The sequence below is a fragment of the Nicotiana sylvestris genome, chromosome 9, assembly GCF_000393655.2.
Source record: "Nicotiana sylvestris chromosome 9, ASM39365v2, whole genome shotgun sequence".
Lineage (NCBI taxonomy): Eukaryota > Viridiplantae > Streptophyta > Magnoliopsida > Solanales > Solanaceae > Nicotiana > Nicotiana sylvestris.
Genome location: NC_091065.1, coordinates 29,313,719 through 29,333,658, shown reverse-complemented (window position 1 = coordinate 29,333,658; position 19,940 = coordinate 29,313,719). Strand labels below are relative to the sequence as shown.

General features: G+C 38.5%; 2 protein-coding genes across 2 annotated transcripts; one reads left to right on the top strand and one right to left on the bottom strand.

Moving 5' to 3' along the window:
• The first annotated feature begins 2,656 nt into the window (after positions 1-2,656).
• On the top strand, positions 2,657-6,398 carry LOC104239210 (uncharacterized). The gene is made up of 5 exons (XM_009793788.2): positions 2,657-3,508; positions 3,644-3,701; positions 4,068-4,151; positions 4,261-4,393; positions 5,130-6,398. Exons 1-5 carry the CDS (start codon positions 2,824-2,826, stop codon positions 5,406-5,408), a joined length of 1,239 nt encoding a protein of 412 aa, XP_009792090.1. The 5' UTR covers positions 2,657-2,823; the 3' UTR covers positions 5,409-6,398.
• A 4,619-nt stretch (positions 6,399-11,017) lies between these two features.
• Positions 11,018-11,467, bottom strand: LOC138877378 (secreted RxLR effector protein 161-like). The gene has a single exon (XM_070156986.1). The coding sequence runs from the start codon at positions 11,465-11,467 to the stop codon at positions 11,018-11,020; it is 450 nt and encodes a 149-aa protein (XP_070013087.1).
• Positions 11,468-19,940: the final 8,473 nt, after the last annotated feature.

The following is a 19,940-nucleotide window of genomic DNA, read 5'->3' as shown; positions in this document are numbered from 1 at the left end:
TGATTTGATAGACTTTTTGATCGAAAGCATAATTTAAGAGTTCTTGGAGTTCTTAGGCTTGAATCCTATGTTAAATTGATGATTTGATGTCGTTGTAAGCATTCCGAAGTGTTGAACAAGTTTGAACGATGTAATGAGATGTGTTTGTACAATTAGTTTGAAGTTTCGGGGATACTGGGTAAGTTCCGGGATGTTTTAGGCCAAAAATCATAGTTGTAGCAGGTCCAGGAGGGTTGCAGGCCCCAGAACTCACCCACACAGTCCGCACAAAAATAAGTGCGCCTGCGGTGAGTGCAGTGCGGACCGCACAAAAGCGGGCGTGGCTGCGGTAGGCGTCCTGCGGACCGCACAAAAGTGGGCGCGACCGCGGTGAACAAATGTTCCGCTGGTCCTACTTCGGAAGCTCATATCTTTTGATCTACAAAGAAATTTTGAGATGATTCAAAAACAAAAGTTATAGCCCTTCGTGTCTAGTTTTCAGAAAGGTAAAGATATTGCAATTTGAACATCTGTAGCGAAAGTTATGGCCAAAATACTAAAGCCTGTCACTGCAAAGGAAGGCCTGTGCGGCCGCGGTTGTTTTTGCGCGGACAACACTGGCTAGCACGGACCGCGGTCGATTTGATGCGGCCTCGGTGGCTGAAATCTGAGGGGTACTCTATAAATACGAGGTTTTAGATTTTATTTAATATTTTGAACTAGAGAGCTCGGATTTTGATGATTTTTCAAAGGTTTTTCAAGAAAATCATCGGGGTAAGTGATTTTAACTCAGATTTGGCTAGAGTACATGAATCTATCACTGAATTTATCATTTAATTCGTGATTTGGGATGGAATTTGGGAAGAAAATTGTGAAACCTTTCAAAAATGTAAAACGATGATTTGAGGGACCAAATGGTATCGAAACTGGATAATTTTTGTATGGTTAGACTCGTGAGAGTATAAGGATTCTAGTTTTGTGAATTTGGTCAAATTTTGAGACGTGGGCCCGGGGCTCGGGTTTTGGTAATTTCGGGAATAGTGCCCTTTGTTGATTGTTTTCGCTTAGGCTTTGTTCCCTTAGCATATTGTGACGTATTCGTTCTGATTTTTGAATAGATTCGACGCACATGGAGGCCGATTTGAGGAGCAAAGGCGTCGCGAGCTAGAGATTTCGCCGGTTCGAGGTGAGTAATGAATGTAAATGATGTGCTGAGGGTTTGAAACCCCGGATTTGCACATCGTAGTGCTATATTGAGGTGAGACACGCGCTTGATGATAAGCACGGGTCGTTTACTATTGGGGATTGTGACTTGGTCCGTCCCGAGTGATGCTTCTACTGCGTATTTGATTAAAGCTTATTTGTTATCATCATTATTTGGACTGATTGTCATATTTGGGCTTCTTGCCAATTCTTTGAATCCTCCGGGGAGTTTATTTACTATTTCCTCATTGTTTGACTTACTACTTGAACTCAGTCGTGCCGTTTTCTTCTGTCTTACAACTCAGCCACTTTTACTCGATTTTTGAAACTAAAAGACATATTAAATGATGTTTTGGGCTGAGAACTACTATTATATTATTGCCCAAGGGGCTTATATGATTTCTGGACTGAGTACGGCCAAGGGCCAGATGTGAGGATACTATGGGATCGGGCTGCGCGCTGCAGCAGTGTTATACTGATATTGATATGAGGCCGAGGGCCTAGATTTGATGCCACGAGATGGCTTGATATTGCGCTTGGGCCGCAAGGGCCCCATCCTGGAGTTTGCACACCCTCAGTGAGCGCCGTCGACGATAAATAAATGGAGCGGGCTGCACGCCGCAGCGGGTACTATAGGGTACTGTTCTATGTGTTGATTTCTCTTTATATGTATGTCACTTAACTGCTTATTTGTTGTAGTATTTCTACATTTCGCTTCCATTGGTTTATTACTCTCATATTACTTGTTTTTTTTAACTGCCGGAATATAGATTACTTTGTGTTTTCCGTGATTTCTTATTCTCAGTCATTATTTATGCTTCTTACTCACTGGATCGGAGTACTCACATTACTCCCTGCACTTTGCGTGCAGATCCAGGTGCATCTGAGGTTGAGTTGAGCAGCGCATATCCGGGAGCATCGAGGTAGCTGCATGGCGTCCGCAGCCCTGATCTCTCCCTTCTATCCTTGTTATTAATTAGTATTCCCTAGATGGACATGTATTAGGTTGTTAAACTTGTACTAGAGGCTCGAGACTTGTGACACCAGATCTGTATGGGCTATGTAGTGGTATTATCATATGAATTTCCGCATATTTAACTTGTTGTCTTAAACTCTTATTGGAATAATTTAGCAATTTAGCTGTGTTAGCTGATAATGATTTTTATAAGAAAACAGAAAGGGTTGTTAGTTGGTCAGGCTTGCCTAGCAGTGTGTTGGGCGCCATCACGACCGGGGTTGGGGTCGTGACAATAACCGCCCAATCTGCCCCATAAGCCGCCCTACCTAAAAGAGGGTGTATGTATGCTAGACCCCAACCCCTCCACGTTCTAAAGTTAACAACTTCCCCTAATACCTGTCCTCCTGACCCCTATCTCCCCCCCCCCCCAAAAAAAAAAAAAGAACCCAAACCAAAATCTTAAAGCCCCCCACTCCTTCCACTATTTATAAAATCCCCCACATTCTTTCCTTTTTTCTAAACACTCTCCTTCCTCTTAATCCCTTTGAGAGCGATTGATCACCTTCTCTATACATTAACCTCAACTCTCATTTGTTCTGCTTCTTTTGCTATTTCTTCACTCATTCATTCATTCTCCTCCAAGAAAATAACAAACCTACTCAAGTCCTTTATAGATTAAAAAGATGTGTTCATCTAATTCTAAATTGCAGAGGAGCAATAGTGCTGATAATATTACCCCACAAACTATCTCTCATATCAATGGCCGCCCTGTTCTTCAACCAAATAGGAACCAAGTCCCTCTCTTGGAACGCCGCAATTCCCTTAAAAGTTCACCGAACAAGTTACACCCTTTGTCATCACCAAGAATTGATATTTCTCCTTCATGTACTACTAATGGTAACAATAGCAACAAAATTAGCGCAAAAATCAAGCCTTTCGTGACAACTCCTCCTATCTCTCCTAAAATCAAGTCACCTAGACAGCCAGCAATTAAGAGGGATGATGATCCTAATGGCTTGAATTCTAGTGCTGAGAGAGTGGTGTCACCAAAAGACACTACTAAATCCACATATTTAGTGAAGAAGTCCAAGAATTCCAGTGGAATACCTTGTGCGGAAAATTCCTCGTTGAAATACTCTTCTTCTTTGATAGTTGAGGCACCAGGAAGTATAGCAGCAGCAAGAAGGGAACAAGTAGCCAACATGCAAGTCCAAAGGAAAATGAGAATAGCTCATTATGGAAGAACAAAGTCAGCTAAGTTTGAAGGCAAAGTCTCTGCTGCTGACTTTTCCTCTTCTCCTGCTTCTGCTTCCCCTACCTCCAATCCTCGAGAAGAAAAAAGATGCAGCTTTATCACAGCTAATTCGGGTAATTTTCACTTTAATTCTAATTTTTAAGAAAAATGAACATGAACCAGAAAGAATTGTGCAGGAGTTACTATTGATTCTGGGTTATGCTAATTACAAATGGAACTAATTTTCTGTTGTTTTGTTGTGTTTTCAGACCCTCTCTATATTAAATACCATGATGAGGAATGGGGAGTTCCTGTACATGATGATAAGTAAGTAATACATAGTTTGACTTGATATCCAGTTTAAGAATGGAATGGAGATTTTTCAAATTTGTAGTATTAAATATGTCATAACATTTGTGTTGTGTAGTATTAAACATGTCATAACATTTATGTTGGTACAAAACCCTTGAACTTAAACATGACATAATAATTGTATGACTATAAAAGCTTTCAATAAAGAAAATAGAGAAATACATTATTCATTTTCAAATGCACTAATAAGGAAATAATGCTTAACAAAGTGGAACAAAGGGAGAACCTTCTTTCACAACACCCCTCGCCCCTTTTTTGGGTGGTAATAGAGACATATTTCAGCATAATTTTGGGATTAATTTCTATATTGTGCATATGCAGTCTGCTGTTTGAATTGTTGGTGTTAACTGGTGCACAAATTGGATCAGACTGGGCTTCAGTATTAAAGAAAAGACAAGATTTCAGGTGGGTTTTTTCTTTTCTTGCCACTATTCCTCTGTTTATCATTTGTTCTGGAAAGACATATTAAGAACTTCAGAGATCTTAGCTGTATTTTGCATGCATCTCTATACAGGGATGCATTTTCAGGATTTGATCCAGAAATTGTTTCAAGGTACAATGAAAGGAAGATAACTCAAAGTGCGGATTATAGCATAGAGCTGAGCCAAGTCCGTGGAGCTGTTGACAACTCTAACAGAATATTGGAGGTAATCACCTAACTTTAGCTTTGCATAAACCACTAATTGATATTTGAACTGTCTTTTCCTTTTCAGTGCTTCCAACATTTGTATAATCACCACAATTCACATGGCATTAGGATAGCCTTGTAGGAAGCATAGATTAGTTGGCATTGTCTCAAATTAATTAATATGTTTTTAGTGACAGATCATGCATATAGCGAAGACCTCTTAATTACCTAACCACATGCCCCCACATGGAATCAGAATAACATATATGTCATCGACATAGCCAAAAAAAGTACTCTTTCCGATCCTTAAGTGATTTTTTTGCCTGTTTTTTGTCATGCATAATATTTGATTTTTTAAGATATCAAGAAGAAATCTTTCCAAAGTTGCCCTTAAAGTAAAAAGTCTAAGAGTAGTTTGTTATATTTCCAATCAGCAAATTAAGGTTAATATGGTCAATTTTATTATTAATTAATGCTGAAAGGTGAATAAATATGTGCGAAAAGAGAAAGAAAAAAAACTTAAGTGGACCGGAGGGAGTAATACATGTATTAACAATTCCCTTTACTAGCTTTCCATCCAAAAATGGTTCCATAAAATTGAACAACTAATTTAATTAAATAAGCATTTGACTTGAGGAATGTTAGACTTATCATACTATTACATGCTTGTGATTCTTACCATGAAATATGAACCTCAATTTAATGACTTTTACATGCTCGTGTTTAATTTGATTATTTCTTGATTTTGTTTACAGATCAAGAAGGAATTCGGTTCCTTCAACAAGTATCTGTGGGGATTTGTGAACAACAAGCCCATTGCAACACAATATAAGGCCTGTAACAAAATTCCAGTAAAGACCTCAAAATCTGAAAGCATAAGCAAAGACATGGTGAAGAGAGGTTTCCGGTACGTCGGTCCGACAGTCATACACTCCTTCATGCAGGCAGCCGGCCTTACCAACGACCACCTCACCACCTGCCCCCGACATCTCCAATGTGTTACATTGGCAACTCAACCACCCTCCACCCAGTAATAACCTAATAATATTAGAGTTTATTATTAGCAAAACCATAGGTTATAAGAAGTTGTTAGAGATGCTTGCTGATTTGTTTAACAATATCATAGTACTTATGTTTTTCAAAGTTGTCTTCCTTTTGATTTGTGATTATTGAGGTGATAACAGTTTGGTGATGTAAGATATTGAGTTGGTTAATGGGTAGTGATATTTTATAGTATAAGAAAGAATAAAGGGAGGGATTGTGTAGATATGGGACCGACAGGAAGCATGTGCAGGGTGGGCAAGGGAATGACAATGGCATGTGTTTGTAGCATATGCCTTCATTTAATTTTGTGTCCACTGACTAAGTGACCACCAGTAGGAGCCCAGGGGGCCATCATTTCCCCACCACCGCTCCATTATTTGGGTGCTTTTGACAGGCTGTGTAAAATTTCAAGACTCATCATAATCATCATCTTCATCAGATTGGAGCAGAACAGAAGAGCCTTTGGACCAGACTTTCCAGCCTTTGGCCCAGCCTTTCCATTCTGTTTTTGGTTCTTGATTTGGATAACTATTGCATACATGCCTGTGCTTGCTTGCTTCAGAGAACAATGGGGACCATTTGATCCTTACACAATGTTAAAGAGCGACACGTGCCTACTAGATAAAATAGGAAGTTGGTGACAAGGGACGGCAACTCAAGCCCCAATGGATGGTGATCATAACTATAACTGTCTTAAATTAACGAAATTCTTTAGAATTACTTTCAATAAGAAAAAAAGAAGACGAGGTTTGATTATTGTTTTGCCCATAGTACAATGTTGCTGAATTCTAACATGACCCAGAAGCAAACACAAAAGTGTTATGCATTTGTTTATTCATATTCTAGTGTGATATTTTGTTGAGTGCTTCCGGTTTGGCCTTTCCCTTTTTCCCTACATATTTATTCATATGGGATTGTAATATCATGGATTATATTGGTTTGCCGAAATATCTATGCAATTCTTTGTCTATTATTCTAAAGGTTAGTTCCATAGGTTAAGCATCTTCTTTCCATGTGCTCTCAGCTTTTAAAAGTTGCTTTATAGAAGGGACAGTATCACATTTATTCCCACACACATGCACATGGTATATAATGGCTTTTAGGCATCTAGCTACTGGTGTATCATTGCCTGGCTTGGAAAGGAAGATTACAGTGCATATCAAAGCTAACTAGAAAGTGAAGCAATAAATGGAGACAAAAGGAAGTAATAAATGAAGAGAGGATGACACAAGTTGGACAGGGGCATGGCCTAAAGTTTAACTTTCAGTCAATGTATGTGTTAGTTTGAGAGCCCTATAAATTGCTAAAGGACTTGGTTCTTAATCGTGTGCCTTAAGCGAAAACTAAACAAGTAATAAAATGAACATAGTGATTTTTACGTGGAAAATCATCCGGCTCAAAAATTGCAAAAATCACAACCTACCAAGTAGGATTTTTAGCTCCAACTCCAATAGAACAATGAGCCAAAATGTATCAATTATAATACTATAATTAAATACTCTCCAGTACTCCTACTACTCCTATTTGAGTCACAAGCAACTCTAACTTGTAAACCCAAACACTCACTCCAACTCACTAATTGTTTATAATAACACTTGATTACAGCTCAATTTCCTAAAACACATTTACTAGACTAACTCGGAAGGAGTACATGACTAGTACTCAACACAAGTGAACCACTTTATGACTTTGTTGTTGATGTGCAAAAGGATAGTTCAGAAGTACAAATTCAATCCTATTTAAACATGACTTGAGATCTTCTAGGATCTTATTCATAGTCAGCTTCTTCGTTGATAGGACTCCTTTTGTTCCAAGTATTCCACAAGCTTCGGGACTTTTGTCTCTAACTGACTTATCCATATCTTCTTGAGCAACGACCCTTATCACTTGCAGCAGCCATCTTCCACCAAACCTGGACCCAGTAACTTTGAGATAAAGTTACCGTCTTGTACAAACGTACAAGTATCAATCATGAAGAATTGATCCTTTAACTTGAGAAGCTAGTTCTTCACAACAGTTAAGCAACTACATTGAGGACCTAGTTCTTTGAGTAGTTAGACACATTTTGTTAACCATCAAAACTTCAATACTCAACAAATTCCCACTTTTGAATGATGACAAACTCTGTACCCAGAACCAACAATTACATCAAAGAACCAGATGAAAGAACTAGATGATCACATCAAGTACATACCAGAAAATCACATCAAGTACATGTATGACCCCACCTTATCTTCCCCCCTTTGGCATCATCGAAAAACATAAAAGATGTTAGATAGTAAGCACATATATTGTAAGATTCAGAGCCTATTAGGTGACAACACAAGCATACGAAAAGGCAAATATACTAAGCCTATGATCTAAAAGAGTGCAAATCACTAAAGTATATGAATGGGAGACATTAAGTAGTGCCACAAGAAACCCAGGGTCTTGTCTTCATCACTAGAAAAAAATAAATTAAGCATACTATAGACAACTCAGACCCCAAAAAAAATATAAGACATCACTAGAAAGACAAACGAACTAAGGACACTAGGAAGTAACATGTTCAAGGGTGAGAGGCAGAGGGGGTCAAGACTTTCACAAGGGTGGCAATCTATTGAGCATAGGTCTCCCTGTCTCTTTGGAGCTCTTCCCTGAGTTGCTTAGTTTCCTGTCATAGTTCATTATTGTCTTCATGAAGCTTGGCATTCTTATCAACAGTCAACTCCAACCTCTTGCTGAGTTCTGCAACCCTACTGTTCCCAGGAAGAATGACAGATCCTGTGGGTCCTCTAGCCTTGATCTCCTCAAAGCCATACTGTTTGAGAGTAACGGCATCTAAAACATCATTGTGATTTCAAAACTTAAGCTCAGGTAAGGCAATTTTGAGCTTGTCAAATAACTCAGTTAACATTAAACCATATGGCATAGCATGCTTTGGTTTGAAGATATATGCACCTCTTGCCATGTGTTGAATCATCAGGCTAGGGAGATGATAGGTCGACCAGTATCAAGCAGTTCGATCACAGCCATGTCTAGTAGAGTAGCCTCATGCCTTCTCTCAGATCTATGAAGAATGCATGAGTTCAAAAACTAAAATAATAGCTTGTGAAAGGGGTTCATATTAGTCTTGTACACTTTCTGGGGAGCATCTAGTTCAAACATTTGGGAGAACTTCCTGGTGACCACAATGCCAGTCTCAACATCATTGTCTATGGCTGGCCACTTCTTCAAGTAATTGTCAAATCCCAAAGATGGGATATTCAGAAGTAGTCCTAGTTCCTCAGCATCAAACTCCATGTCGAAGCCCCCTACTTTACTTTTTACTACCTTCCCATCAAAAGTGAGATTTGTGTAGAACTCCACCAAAGCAGGTACACATGCTGGGGGGAAAGCTTTGACAAATATGTGCTTCCACCCTTGTAGCTCAAGTTTCTCAACCAACTAAGCCATGCCCTTCTCATTAGTGTTTGCAAGAATCTTCCCATTTAGCACTTTTTTATTCCTAAATTCTGTGAGTCGATCAACTACAACTGAAACATTCTTCTTTGTCTTACCCCTACTTGCCTTAGCAAAAGAGGTAGCAAGTTTGGTGACTTTGGTTCCTCTTTTCTTTGGTGTTGCAGACTTTGCTGGCAAGGCTGAATCAGACTCATCTTCTCCATCCACCTTAACAACAGGTTCCACAATAGAAACCTTCTTCTTTGACTTCTTTGCACTTCTTGGACAACTTTATTATTTGTGCATCAATATCCTTTCTTTTACTCCTTGTGAGAGGAGTTCTAGCAGAAGGAACCACTTCTTTCCTTGTTGAAAATGTTGTCTTTTTAGATTTCTCAGTGGTCTTTTTAAAAATATTTCCCTACCTCACGTAGTGTCACATCATCTTCTTTACTGCTACTTCTTCATCTCCAGTGAAAGGAGACAATAGAGACTAAGGTTCTTGAGCCCTTGTCGCTTCACCAACTATGATAGTGTTTCCAATTGTCATAGAGCCTTCAGATTCCTCACTCACATTTCCTTCTTATACCTCACTCTCGTCATTACCTTCTTTACTCTCACCTACCTTTTCTTGATCCTCTCCCTCACTTTCAGAAACCTCCTCTTCTTCACTCAGATTTTCTCCTTCTTCATAATTATCCTTTTACCTATCTTATCCTTTGTATTAATCTCCTTCTCATCTCCAGATACTCCCTTATTCTCACTCTTTCCTTCTTCATTTTACATGTTTTGAGTTTCATGTTCCTTCATGACTGGTCACAACCTCTTCTTCTTTCTCACCTTTATCATTTTCCTGACCCTCAGTCCAACTAAAATTAAGGCCATCAGAAGCCTCCTTTTGTACTAGTTCTTTACATTATTCCCCCTCAATCACATGCTCCACGACCGTTGTATCTACCTCCTTTCCCAGATCCCCTATATGTTCTTCTACCATGGATTCCTCTACTGGTGACTTCTCACTCGTAGGTTGTACCAGAGATATTTTTCATAAGAAGCTCAGGTGCATAGGTAGTAGCTTTTGAAGGAGGACGTGCAGTGGAGATGGGAATGACAAGAACATGAGCAGTAGGAGCAGGGGAGATGAGTTAGGTAGGGTAGAGGATATGGTGTGGGTGTGTGTTCTCTTGAAGGCTTGTCATTTTTCTTTGATTTTGGCTTTAAGATTTTGGGTTTTGCTTCAGACTTGGTTGATGATTTAGTTTTAGAGGGTGTTTGACTAGATTTAGGCATGGCGATTAGATGAAAGACTCAAAAAAGAGAAAGAAAGGGTTAGTTCTTGATAATTTCTTTCGATTCTTGCTTAGGGTTTGAGAGAAATAGTGAGTTTAGAAACGCTAATCATAAGGGCCTTTAAAGGCACTACTCCTGATTTGATTGGAAGAGTGAAGGTGACATGAATTTGAGTTCTAACGGGACTCTTATAACAGTTACTTTGACTGTAAGGATTTCAAGAGTAATTCATCTCCAATTACACAAGGATTCCCCCTTACTCTTTGACTAGAAGACAACTCGAAGTGATGCCAATTGAAAAAAAAGTCTAAGTATAACAATAATTTTAGAATATAAGTTCTAGTGACTTAAGACGGGATGGCACAAACCTGAGTCAAAGAACCAACTCTTTATTCATTTCTGCAATAAAGCTTCAACACTTCATATTTGTATCATGCAACACAGTTATCAACCATATTTTCTATGCGAGTTTGTGAGCTTAATACAAGCACAAAGCTGAATCAAACACATTATAATTAAATATCTACGTCTTATTATATTTTTTCTAACCAATCACTATAGTCAACTTAGTGGGGGAGTTGATTAGACATAGTTCTAGTTTATTCCTTTCAATATGATTCTTACTTAGAGCTTTATTAAAAATATCAGCAATTCGATCTTCAATTTTACGGAAGTTAATTGAGATATTCCCCTTTTTCAACATTATCTTTGAGAAAGTGATATCTAATGTCAATGTGCTTGGTTATTTTATGATGACATGGATTTTTAGAAATGTTTATGGAACTGATGTTATCACAAAAAAAGGGAACACAATTAACAAGGGAACACAATCAATAAATATACCACAATCCCTTAGTTGTTGTCTTATCCATAGTAACTGAGCATATCAGGATGTTGCTGCCACATATTCAGCCTCAGTTGTAGATAATACCACTGAGTTTTGCTTCTTGTTTCTCCAAGACACCAGACAAGAACCTAGAAAGTGTGTTGTTCCTGAAGTGCTTTTCCTGTCAACATGAAAACCTGCATAGTCAGAATCAGCATAACTAACAAGATCAAAGTTGTACCATCTGGGATACCATGGATAGAGGTTAGTTGTCTCCTTGAGATATCTTAGTTTTCTTTTGACAGCCTTCAAGTGGTATTCCTTGTGATTTTCCTGAAATCTTGCACATAATCCCACACTAAACACTATATTAGGTTTGTTTGTTGTAAGGTACAATAGTGACCTAATAATTCCTCTATATAGCTTTTGCTCCATATTTTTCCTTTCTTCATCAAGGTCCAAATTTGTTGCAATGGCAATGGGGGTATCAATAGACTTGAAAGAGTCCATTTTGAATTTCCTCAGTAACTCTTCGATATATTTCTACTGACGTATCATGGTTCCAGTAGGTGTTTGCTTGATTTGTATCCCCAGAAAGAAGTTCAGTTCACCCATCATGATCATTTTGAACTCATTTTCCATCATCTCAGCAAATTCCTCGCACATTGATTCATTGGTATCCCCAAAGATAATATTATCCACATACGCTTGCACAATCAGGATATTCCTCCCTTTACTCCTCAGAAATAGAATGTTGTCCACCTTGCGTCTTACAAAGTTGTTGGTTAGGAGGAATTTTGAGAGCCTTTCATACCAAGCTCTAGGAGCCTGTTTCAGACCATAAATAGCATTATCCAGTTTGAACACATAGTCAGAAAATTCTTCACTTTCAAATCCACGAGGTTGTTTGACAAACACTTCCTCCTTTAAGTATCCATACTCTTTACATCCATTTGGTATAAAGTGAATTTCATGTGGACAGCAAAGGCTATCAGCATTCTTATAGCCTCCATTCTAGCTACAGGTGCAAATGTCTCATCATAGTCAATGCCCTCATCTTTATTGTATCCCTGAACCACCAGTCTGGCCTTGTTCCTTGTGATATTTCCTTGTTCATCCAACTTGTTTCTCAACACCCATCTAGTACCTATGATTGTTCTATTCTTGGTTGATGTTTTAAGCGTTAATAACACACAAGAGGGGGGTGATTTGTATGGTACCCAATTTTTGCTTAACTGGACTATAGAAGAACCTGGTTCTTCTAGGTGTTCCAACTACTACTGTTTGCGGAATAATAAATACAGAAAATAAAGAACACAATGATTTTTACGTGGAAAATACCTGGCTCAAAAGGTGAAAAAATCATGGCCTACTACTCAGTAGGATTTTCCCACACTTCCACTAAAATCACTGAGCCAAAATAGCATTTACAAACACTCTTTGTAAACCTAAGGATTAACTCTAATCCCGTTGTGGCACACAGCCTCAACTGTTGCGACAACTTCAAGTTAACTCTAACTTGAACACTTTAGGTACCTAATACAATTGCTTCTATGAAAGCTGAAAGGTACAATGTAAAATCACCTACTACAATTGAACTAGAATAAAAGATAGACACATGGAACTGGTTCTTCTATCTCGTTCAAGTAGCTTCAGGATTGTACACTCAAATCACACATAAATTGCTTGCAAAATCGCCTTGCTCTTTTGCTCTAAATTTAAGTTTAACTTCTGCTTTGTGCATTACTTGTAAACGAGAACAACACTGATATTTAATAGGTTAGTGATTAGAGTTTGACTAGGATTCAATTGCTACTCTTCAATCGTAGAAGTGTTCATGATGATCTCAAACTCTAACACTATCTTCAGCCTAAACTGCATTCTCTTTATGTAAGGAGTCTTTCTCTCCTTATCCAATATGCAACCTTTTCGATCAGATTAGGAGATATTGCTTCTTGATCAGTTGGATTTATTTCCTTCACGTACATCTCACATGTACAGGTTGATCATGATTGTGCTTCACAAGATGGACCTGGTCCATGTCTGAGTTCTTTTGTTAATCTTCAAAACTTCACCTATTCTTGGGCCAACAAATTCCCCCTTTTTGATGATGACAAACTCTATGCTTTTTACTTATTTGGATCCTGTAAGAACTCAGCTTAACCATCAATACAAAGTTTAGAAAATTCACTTATTATCAAGGACCAGGTTAATTAGGTTATAAATATCACTTATTCAGAATGTGTAAAGCACAATATCTCTTCCCCCTTTTGGCATTATCGAAAATTTGCATACAAAGTGTGAGTTCCCGATTTTAATAAGTACTCATGGCCACTAGGGAAACTGCAAGTGCAATCATGGTTTAATCATCAGTAATCTAGCAAACATATTTAAACTATCGAGAAAATATTAACATTGAGCAAGAGCAAAAAACAGTAGATATCATTGATAGAGATATGTTGCTACAACAATCCACAACCAGAAAGCAAAAAACATTTAAACATGAGCAAAAAGATAGAAAAATCCCTAATCTGGGTCACTAAAGGTATTAGACAGGTTCAGGAGACAAAAGCTAGGATTCCTAAGGCTTGGGGGAGCTAGAGGGTTAGTTTTGGGCTTGGAGAAGATTCAACATATTATGAAGAATTCCATCATTCTTCTCCTTTTCTTTGGTAAGCTCAGTTCTGAGAGCATCCCTCTCAGATTCCACCTCTGTCATACGAGCCTTGAGCCTAGCTATCTCAGCATCCTTGGCTTCATATTCCTGAACTAAGGCCCTGATTTTGTTGTTGATAGGAGTCTTCTTGGATGAACCAGGTTCATTTGGGATCGCACTAACTAAGTAGTCACAAGCAATCAGAGTGTTAATGCCAAAATGATCCTTGCTTGAGGCCATTTCCCATTTCTTCAGAGGCACATTACACATATCTAAAATCGTAGTCAGAATAAAGCCATAGGGGGTAGCATGAGCCTTGGAGCCATTTATGACCCTGTCCAGCAACTTGATGATAAAGGCATGCCAATTAATTTGCCTTCCACTTTCTAGGCATTCCATAAGAACTAGGTCCATATAATTGGCAATGTGCTCATGTTTGGGCAATAGGCACTTATTGACAAATTCAAACAAGACCTTGTGTTGAGGCCTCATTTCACTTTTCTGAATAGCCCTGGCTTCATTCACATCTTTTGCATCACAAAACCTCCTAGTAATATCAAGGGCAGTAGGAAGGGAGTCTATACAAGGCCATCTTTGCCTTGTATAATCATCAAACCCTTCAGAGGGTATATCAAGGATTTCTCCTAGTTTTTCTGCATCAAATGACACTTGAACTCCTTTCACCAGGCTGCTAACCTTGTCATCCTTAACCTCTGCATTTGCCATAAACTCAATTATCTCATTCCTGGCTAACCTACCATCCATCCGAAGGACTATGTCCTTTCACCCCTAAGAAGCTAAGGCATCCACCAGTCTCACCATTCCTGGCTCCACCAAATCTTTCAACAGTCTACCCTTCAAAATCTTTCTTTTGCCAAACATGGCAAACTTTTCTTGTTCACCATCAGAATCATCTTTTACTTCTTCTCCACTCCATTCCTCATCTTCAGAAATTTTCACTTGTTTACCTTTCACTGCAAATATTGTCCTCTTGGCTAGTGAAGGTTCAACAACCTCAGACACAGAGGAAGACTTCTTGGAAGACGTCTTGGGCTTTTTGGGTTTGGGGGTCTAAACCTCCACTGGTTGAACTTCTTCCTGATGGACCTGTTCCACTTCCTAAACCTCCGCAGTCTCTGAGGACTCTATAACCTTCCCTTTTCCTTTAGCCAGCTTTTTCTTCTTACTCTCCGCTAGAGCTTTTTGGAGATCACTCTCACTCTGCTTCACCCTGCTTCTTGTAGCTCTACCCTTTGGCAATGAAAATTCAATAGTTGTTGAGGATGAAGCCTTTCTTTTCTTGGAGGGTTTAGGAACACTGGGGCTTTTGGTGTGAGAGTTCTTCATTTCTTTGGATCATAGCTTGCCCCAACCTTTTTCAACAGGTCTGCTAGGGTCTCTTCAGTAGATGAACCAGGTTCATATCCCTGTGTGCTCAGATTAACCAGCCCCTCAGTAGCTTCACCAGAACCACTTGCCCCTGACTTCTTGCCACTCTCTTCTACCCTTTCTTGTTCAACCCCACAGATAGCAGCCACAGGCAAATCAGTAGTGGGTGAAATATCAACCACTCTTTTCCCATTTTCCCTCTCTTCACCACATATACCATCTCTCTCTTTTTCTTTTTTAGAATTCTTTTTACCTCCACTCCTTTGTAACTCAGGTAATTCTACATCCTTAACAGGCCCAAACAGAACAAACCTAGTTTCTAGAGTTTCAAACACAGAAGAACTTACCTTAGAAAGGGATTCTTGAGTCTTTTCAGAGTCAGAAGACCCAGGTCCTTCCCCCTCACTAGGGGATTTATATGATTCAGAATCAGAGTTGGAGTCAGAGTTTTGGTCCTGGATTGCCTTTAACTTCTCATTTAATTTCTTTCTAAGAGCCCCAGACGCTACTGTTTTTCGAGCAAGCATTTTTACCCTTGTCAGCCTGGGTTTGGGAGATGTACTAGGTGGGGGAGGTGTAGATGAATTAGAGGGAGTGGGTGGTGGAGGAGTTCCAGGATTGTCTTGTAGGTTGGTCATGATCGTTGGTTTCTTGAGAGAATTTGTGAGTTAGAATTTTGGAGAAGAGGGCAAGTGAAAGTGAAGAGGGATTTTTGACGGTTTAGAATTATGGAGATGGCAGTGGGAATGATATGTATTTAAAGAGAAATACACATTTAATGGGTAATGGCAGCTTTAGCAGTGGTCAATTAGAGGTCTTATCAACCAGAAATTGCAGGTTTGAATGGTCGGTTTAACTTCCCTAGATTTTAGGCAATTTTTGTGGTTTAGAGTTCTAGGCAGACGGAACTGGTTCAAAGCTAACAAATATAATTTTCTAAGGAGTTGAACAATTGTAGGACTTCTATTCATGATTTAAATATTTATATATCTAATTGTGCAGAGTATAGAAAACATACCTTAGCTTTCAAATGAACCCATACTGATGAACCAGGTTCTTCATTTAGAATTCTCTTGAACATGCCTTAATTTACCATAATAGAAATTTTTTTGTAAGAGATCAGTGAGTCATATTAAAACATGTCACAGGAGTATACTAATTAAAGTATGAAGCTGAGTAAAAATTAATCTAGATGTTTACACAAGTTTAGATTTCCTAGCCAAAAAAACTTCAATTTTTTTTCATTTTCTTTTCATTTTTTTTCATTGTGCATTCTGAGCTGGACCTATTAGGTAATCTTAATCATCCCTAATTCTAACCTATTCCTCTCAAAGTTTCTCTACTCAGTGCTTTAGTGAAGATGTCAGTAATTTGTTTATTAGTAGCACAGAATTCTATGGAGATCAATTATTTCTCATAGTTATCTCTTAAGAAGTGGTGTCTAACATCTATATGTTTAGTCCTCTTATGATGAACATGTTTCTTTGTCATACTTATAGCACTAGTGTTGTCACAGAATATAATAATGCAACCAACTTCAATGTCAAAATCTACCAGCTGTTGTTTGATCCATAACAATTGAGCAGAACAAGAGGTAGCAACAACATATTCAGCCTCAGTAGTGGATAAGGCCACTGAATTTTGCTTTTTAGTGGCCCATGATACAAGACATAAACAAAGAAAATCCGCCATACCTAAGGTGCTTTTCCTATCCACAAGGAAACCTGCATAATCAGCATCATCATACCCTACTAGATTGAAATTACTACTTTAGGGTACCAAAGATACAAATCAGTAGTGCCTTTCAAATATCTCAGTATCCTCTTGACAACAATCGAGTGAGACTCTTTTGGATTAGCATGAAAGCGAGCACAAAGCCCTACATTGAAAACTATGTCATGTCGGCAGTAAGATACAAATGTGAACCAATCATACCCCTATACAACTTCTGATCAATAGATGAACCTGGTTCATCTATGTCTAATTTAGTGGCAGTGGCATGGGGTGTCTATTTCCTTTGATTTATCCATTTTAAACTTTTTGATCAGCTCTTTTGCATATTTCTTCTGATGTATTATGGTTCCATTTGGGCTTTGTTTGATTTGTAATCCTAAAAAAAGTTAAGCTCACCCATCATACTCATTTCAAATGCACTCTCCATTAATTTGGCAAAATCCTTACTTAGTTTGTCAGTGGTGGACCCAAAGATTATGTCATCAACATATATTTGTACCACAAGAATATCCTTACCTTTTTCCTCAAAAATAAAGTACTGTCAATTTTACCTCTTTTGTAGCCATGTTCAAGCAGGAATTTAGACAATCGTTCATACCATGCTCTAGGAGCCTGCTTGAGTCCATAGAGATCCTTGTCTAATTTGTACATATGCTCAGGACATTCCTTGCTCTCAAACTCTGGAGGTTGTTTCACAAACACTTCTTCTTTTAGGTAGCCATTCAGGAAGGCACTTTTGACATCCATCTGATGAAGAGTGAAGTCCATGAGTGCTGCAAAGGCTATGAGGAGTCTTATTGCCTCTAGTCTTGCAACTGGAGCAAAAGTCTCATCATAATCTATTCCCTCATCTTGGCTGTAATCTTGGACCACCAGTCTTGACTTTATTTCTTGTAACTGTTCCATCTTCATCAAGTTTGTTTCTGAAGACCCATTTTATGCCAATTACTGATCTGTCCTTGGGTCTTGGAACTAGATGCCAAACTTGACTTCTCTCGAACTGATTAAGTTCATCTTCCATTGCATTTACCCAATCTGCATCCTACAAAGCCTAAACAACATTTTTAGATTCAATAAGAGATAGGAAAGCATCAAAAGCACACAGATTCTTTAATTATGATCTAGTTTTGACTCCAGAGGTTGGATCAGTAATTATTTTCTCAATAAGATAAGAACTTTGATCCTTGTGAGGTTTCACAACCAACTGATTTCTGCTTGATGTTTCTCCCATGTTCTGTTGTTGAGAAACAAGGTCATGAACATGTTCCTTAAGGGATTGGTTTCAGTTCCTCTTTGATCAATTCCCCCTGTCAGGTTGCCCTGGATGGAAGAACCTGTTCCATCACCTGTTCCTTCTTTTGGTGCCACTTTAGCTTGTACTGAGACTTCAGTCAAATCTTTACCAGCCCAATAGCTTTATCTTCATGTTCCTATCTCTCAAAATGAATGTTAGTTTCATCAAACACTATATGCACACTTTCTTCTACACACAAGGTTCTTTTATTGAACACTTTATATGCTTTGCTATGTGAAGAATATCCTAAGAATACTCCCTCATCACTTCTGGGATAAAACTTACCTAGAGATGCCTTTCTATTATTATGCATAAAGCACTTGCATCCAAATACCCTAAGATGAGATATATTTGGTTTTCTCCCTTTAAGTAACTGATAGGGAGTCTTCTCTACAAGAGGTCTAGTCATGCATCTATTGATGATATAACATGCAGTGTTTACAGCCCTCTGCCCAGAAGTTGTGGGGTAGTTTATTAGAAAGAAACATAGTCCTAGCCATATCTTCAAGAGTCCTGTTCTTTCTTTCAACTACTCCATTTTGTTGAGGAGTCCTAAGGGTAGAGAAGTTATGATTTATACCATGCTCATCACAAAATTCAGGCAAACTTAGCATTTTCAAATTCAGTTCCATGATCAAACCTAATGGATGCAAGTTGATTACCTAGTTGTTTCTGAGTCTTTCTAACAAAAGCAGTAAACATGTCAAATGCTTCATCTTTAGATGTTAAGAATAGTACCAGGTAAACCTAGAATAATCATCAACAAGTACTATAACATATTTCTTACCACCTCTGCTCAATGTTCTCATTGGACCATAGAGATCCATATGAACCAGTTCCAACATCCTGGTTGTGCTTACCATTTTCTTGCTTTTAAAGGATGATCTTACCTGCTTCCCCCTTGCACAGGCCTCACAAACCTTGTCTTCCTTGAACTTGATGTTAGGTAGCCCTATCACCAAGTCCTTGGAGACTAATTTGTTAAGTTGATTCAGACTTGCATGACCAAGTCTTTTGTGCCATAGGAGGGCATCATTGTCCACCACACTTAAGCAAGTGAGTTCATTTTCTAAAAGAGTAGACAAATCTACAATGTAAATATTGTTAACTCTTTTTCCCTGCAAAACAATCTTGTCAGCGACAAGGATAATCACAAAGCATTTGGTATAGGTAAATGCTACAAGGTTACCTCTGTCACACAGTTGTGATACACTGATTAGGCTATATTTTAAGCCATATATCAAGTAGACATTCTCAATTGAGTGTGAGTCTATCTTACCTACCTTTCTAACCCCAATAATCTCACCTTTCTTCCCATTTTCGAAGGAGACATTTTCTCCTTTTAAATCCTCAAGGAAAAGGAACTGGTTCTTGCTTCCAGCCATATGTTTTGAGCAGCCACTATCCATGTACCATATTTGGCTACTTCCCTTCACTTGGACCTGCAAAAAGAAATCAGGTGTTAGTTTTAGGAACCGAAACTAGTTTGGGTCCCTTTTTATAGGCAAAGGGGTAAATCAAATTCCTTTTAGCCCACTCAGGCAGCTTATTTTTCTCTTGAACAAAGGCTTTATTCTTTTGACTGGACTTTTCTTTTGCATTACATTCATTTTTGTAATGACTAGTCTTGCCACAGTGTGTGCAAATTTTGTTTTCAGGAAGAGTGAAGTACTTGATTTTAGGGTTCCACTTAGGTGCTTGTGCTCCAAAGCCAAGTCCTCTCTTGTTGCTACTGTGATGTTCTTGTAGCCAAGAAAGTACATCAGAAGCCTTATTCCATTTGTAAGTTCTGACTAGTTCATGCTTTACCTTTCCTAGATCTTCTTTTAAGACTCTTAACTGCTCATCTTTCCCGTACAACTCATCCTTCATTTTTCCTAGATTTTCTTCTAAGGTGAGATGTGTGTGAT